Raw genomic sequence first — 5231 nt, forward strand, 5'->3', positions numbered from 1 at the left:
TTGCTTAGGTAAGACAGAAAGCAAGGGTAGGCCTCGCTGGATCGAGCCAAATAGGTGCATTTGTGCATTGATGGCTCTCAGATCATGGAGAAGTCTCCACTTTCCTGATTTTTTCTAGATTACAAAAATAGGAGTGTTCCATGGTGAGGTAGAGGGTTCTAAATGACTGAGCTGCAGTTGTTCATTAACTAACTTAATGGCAGCTTCCAATTTTTCAGAGGATAGAGGCCATTGAGGAACCCATACAGCTTCCTCTGTGAGCCAGGGTATGGGCATAGTGCCCTCAATGGCCCCTAGGAAAAACCCAGGCCCTGTCTTCCGACATTTCCTTCTTGGGGAAGTGGGTCTAGTCTTCCCTGTTCTTCTTTTCCCAATCCTTTCCCCTCTCTATAACCCATCCTTCTCATGATACCCACAGCTTGTTGCGAATACTCATTCGTTAAGGTTAGTTCCAAGCCTAGCAATACATCTCTCCCCCATAAATTGACAGGAAGAGGGAGAACAAAGGGGGTGAATTCTCCCGACTGTCCCTCTAGGGAGCGCCACCTTAAGAGGGGTGAGCTGATAGTAGGGCTTGCCTCATAGCCCAACCCCCGGAGGGGGTGGGACAATTCTATCAGTGGCCAGGACTTAGGCCACCAACGGGAAGAGATAATACTCTTGTCTGCTCCAGTATCTAGAATGCCCTTAAAGGGCTTTCCTTCTATTTGAAGCTCCAGTACGGGCCGGGTGTCGAGGTTGACTACCAAGTAGGCTGAATCACTGCCAGAGGAGCCAAACCTCCGGGTCCCTCGAGGGGGGCCGGAGGAGGGGTACTGGTCATGCAAACTAGGTAAAACCACTAACTGGGCAATCCTGTCACCTGATGAGATAGAGAAAACGCCCTGAGGGCTGGAGCAGAGAACCTGAAGTTCCCCCTCATAATCCTGATCCACAACTCCAGGGTGAACAACAAGTCCTTTCATAGTGAGGGAAGAGCGGCCCAGAATCAATCCTATGGTTCCTTTTGGCAAAGGCCCTCTAAAATCCGTAGGTATGGGCTGAATTCCCATCTGGGGCATCAGCATGAATCGGGCTGTGGACCAGAGGTCCAGTCCACCCGATCCCTGGGTTGCTCTATGGGGTGGCGTATCCCCCACCGGTTTGTTGCAGTCCCATATGTTTTGGGGCCCTGAGACTTGGGGCCCTGACGCCCGTTTTTTGGACCATCACCTTATTCCCCGGCAAAGGCAGGAGCAGGCTGCAGGAGCCGGCCCCTGATGTCTCTCACCAAGCGACACTCATTGGTCCAGTGATAGCCCTTTCCGCATCTGGTGCAAATCTCAGGCACCCTCTTCTTACTAGGGGCCCGGCAGTCCCTTTTTAAATGCCCAGTTCTGCCACAGTTAAAACATGTCTCTGCTCTCCTACCCTCGAGCCCTTTTGGCTCTGAGAATAGCAGCAGCAAGGCCAGCATTAGTAAGAGGACCCCCAAGTTCTCTACAAACTTTCACGCAGTCCTGAAGACCCTTACTCTTCCTAGGGGCTATAGCTGCTTTGCATTCTTGAGTAGCCTGTATCAAGGGCATGGCTTGCTCAGGATCCCCAAAAATCCTCCCTGTAGCCTCTGTCATTCTAGCCACAAAATCTGAAAACAGCTCCTGAGGGCCCTGAACAATTTTTGTTAGATGTCCTCCCAGGTCTCCTCTCATTGAGAGGCTTTCCCATGCCCTAATGGCGGCAGTAGATATCTGTCCATAAGCACCCCAGGCAAAATTGGTTTGGTTATTAGCAAAAGGTCCTTGTCCTGTCAGAAGCTCAAAGGTCCACTGTCTCTGATCCTCTCCAGCCACAGAATTAGCCTTAGCCTGGGTCTGTAAAAGGTGGTACCAAAGGGCTTTCCATTCCATATATAGACCCATATTAGGTAAAGCAGCCTTGGCCACAGTCTGCCAATCTCCGGGAGTCATGGCTTGATCAGCCAGCCACTCCACCAATGAGATAGTGAAATTGGCAGTAACCCCATAATTACGGACTGACTCTGCAAGTTCTTTGATCTCACGAAACACTACAGGGGCAAAGATTCGAGCCCCTGCTTCCCCTTCAAAGACTGGAAATGCATGTTGCAACTTTCTCTGCTCCTTCTGGGAGAGGAACGAATCTGACCGAGGCGCCTCCGCATAGGGCGGAGATGCAGCAGGGCCTTGAGGCCGTGAGGTTATGGGGCCTCTATTCTTGCCCCTTTCTGCCTTAATATGCCATGCGTCGTCTGGATGTTATCTCTCCTTCTCATACTGAGCTACCTCATCTTCCAATTCCTCCTCCTCAGAGGGACTAAGCTCATCTGTGTCAGGATCATCTGAGTTGCCTAGGTTTAGGGCCTCCAGCTCTCTGAACAGATACAGACTTTCCCGCTTGCCTTTCTTTGTTTCTCCTTCACTTTTCTCTCCCGGGGCGTACTTTCTTCCCCTGTCACTTCCGCAGATCTAGAGTCCTTGGAAGGCCCTTTTTTCTTGGGTGCACCTTTTCTCCTTTTGACCTCACCGGTCCTCTTACACCGCTCTATTTCTGACATGCTGTCCTGAATCTCTTCCAAAACTTCCTGCCCTGCCCTTATGGATGAGCGGCATTTCTCATCCTCAAGGCATGACTTCACAAGCTTCCACAGAGGCATCGTCCCCGCTTTTAGTTTCCCGGTCTGTTGTTCTCTAATTAGTTCTCTCTCCAGCTTCTCCCATGAAGCAAGTGTTAGCGACCCGGAAGATGCGTACCAGGGTGCTACGCGATCCACCTCTCTAACAAAACAATTTAAAGTTTCTGCTGAGACCCTTAAATGGCGCTGTCTCAAAAGACACCTCAGCGCTGTGACTACCGAATGTGAAGCCCCCATACTGTTCCTTTGTCTACAGCAGAGGCTTATCTACTTCCTTCTGACTGTGCCTAGCGACACTGATTTAACACCACCGCCGGTGGAAGCAATAAGAAACCAAAAGAAAGAGAATGAGTGCCACGAAAACAATCCGGAAGGCTTCAATCTCCCCCGCTAATTGAGGAGAAAGATGGGAGAGATCAAGGCCAAACATGCCTCTTAGAGCCTTTACCTTATCACTGCAGTTCTGGACCCTTACCCCGTGACCAGGGGGGTCTCCTCGGTGCCGGCGATGGTGAGGCGATTCCCGGGTTTCAGCACCAGATATCCCGCGCTTTTCATCTCGCCAGCAAGAACGCACACAGAACACTAGGATCCTTCTGCAGCCAAGCCTTTATTGATGCTTTTCGTGGAGGAAGACCCCGTGCCCAACATGGACGCTGCTTATATACCCCTTGGCATGGCGTGTACACACCTGATTGGTTGTTTACTCATGACCTCATTCGAATGCCCCGGGTCGGGCAGAGATTTGGCGAGAAAATACTCTTGCACTTGCGCAGATAGCTTGTCCACTAAGAAAGTGGAGCTGGTACAGTGAAAGCCAGTGCCATCTCGTAATGGCGAATACAGCCGCGGCTTTCCACAGTATCCCTGACCTCAAGCAATGCTACAGAGCAATAGTGTTAAAAACTGCATGCTATTGGTACAGTGACAGGCAGGCAGATCAATGGAACAGGATTGAAGATCCAGAAATGAACCCAAACACATATGGCCACTTGATCCTTGACAAAGGGGATGAAAACATCCAATGGAAAAAGATAGCCTTTTCAGCAAATGGTATTGGTTCAACTGGAGGTCAGCATGCAGAAGAAGGTGAATTGATCCATCCTTGTCACCTTGTACTAAGCTCAACTCCAAATGGATCAAGGACATCCACATAAAGCCAGACACTCTGAAGCTAATAGAAAAGAAACTGGGGAAGACCCTTGAGGACATCGGTACAGGGGGAAAGTTTCTGAACAGATCACCAATAGCGTATGCTCTAAGATCAAGAATTGACAAATGGGAGCTCATAAAACTACAAAGTTTCTGTAAGGCAAAGGATACCATCAAAAGGACAAATCAGCAACCAAGAAATTGGGAAAATATTTTCATCAACCCTACCTTAGATAGAGGGCTTATATCCAATATATATAAAGAACTCAATAAGTTAGACTCCAGAAAACCAAATAACCCTATTAAAAATGGGGTACAGAGTTAAACAAAGAATTTTCACCTGAAGAACTTCAGATGGCGGAGAAGCATCTTAAAAAATGCTCAACTTCATTAGTCATTAGGGAAATGCAAATCAAAACAAATCCTGAGATTTCACTTTACACCAGTCAGGATGGCTAAGATTAAAAATTCAGGAGACAGCAGGTGTTGGCGAGGATGTGGAGAAAGAGAAACACTCCTCCACTGCTGGTGGGGTTGCAAATTGGTACAACCACTCTGGAAATCAGTCTGGCGGTTCCTCAGAAAACTGGGCATATCACTCCCGAAAGATCCTGCTATACCACTCCTGGGCATATACCCAGAGGATTCCCCAGCATGTAATAAGGATACATGCTCTACTATGTTCATAGCAGCCCTATTTATAATAGCCAGAAGCTGGAAAGAACCCAGGTATCCCGCAACAGAAGAGTGAATGCAAAAATGTGGTATATATACACAATGGAGTACTATTCAGCCATTAGTAACAATGAATTCATGAAATTCTTAGGCAAATGGATGGAGCTGGAGAACATCATACTAAGTGAGGTAACCCAGTCTCAAAAGATCAGTCATGGTATGCACTCACTAATAACTGGGTATTAACCTAGAAAACTGGAATACCCAAAACGTAATCCATACATCAAATGAGGAACAAGAAGAACAGAGGAGTGTCCCCTTGTTCTGGAAAGACTCAGTGAAGCAGTATAGGGCAAAACCAGAACAGGGAAGTGGGAAGGGGTGGTTGGGAGAACAGGGGGAGGGAAGGGGGTTTATGGGACTTTTGGGGAGTGGAGGGGCTAGAAAAGGGGAAATCATTTGAAATGTAAATAAAAAATATATCGAATAAAAAATGTTTAAAAAAAAGAGTGGCATAGAGAGTTGAGAGTTCAGTGAATTTAATTGAGTGGAAATTTCAAGTTGAGTTTGTGAGTAAGAGAGGCAGTGAGAGCAGTGGAGTTGAGTTCCTTTGTGAATTAGTGAAGATATGTAGAGTCAATTGAACCCAGAGAATAAGGAGCCAAAGATTAGAACAAATTGCTAGATTTTGAGGTCAAGGGAAACAATTTAGTGAGAAGCTTAGAGAAACCAGCTTGAATCAGTTAACTTGGAGAGGAATTCAAGCCAGAAC

General features: G+C 47.5%; 1 protein-coding gene across 1 annotated transcript; it reads right to left on the bottom strand.

The window, feature by feature from the left end:
* Positions 1 to 293: 293 nt before the first annotated feature.
* Positions 294 to 1061, bottom strand: LOC127677957 (endogenous retrovirus group K member 21 Pro protein-like). Its single transcript, XM_052172862.1, has one exon. The coding sequence runs from the start codon at positions 1059 to 1061 to the stop codon at positions 294 to 296; it is 768 nt and encodes a 255-aa protein (XP_052028822.1).
* Positions 1062 to 5231: the final 4170 nt, after the last annotated feature.

This window comes from Apodemus sylvaticus, chromosome 2, assembly GCF_947179515.1.
Source record: "Apodemus sylvaticus chromosome 2, mApoSyl1.1, whole genome shotgun sequence".
In the NCBI taxonomy this organism is placed as follows: Eukaryota; Metazoa; Chordata; class Mammalia; order Rodentia; family Muridae; genus Apodemus; species Apodemus sylvaticus.

Excerpts from the sequence above, each read along its gene's own strand:
- LOC127677957 (XM_052172862.1), bottom strand. The coding sequence starts at position 1,061 with ATGCCCCAGATGGGAATTCAGCCCATACCTACGGATTTTAGAGGGCCT.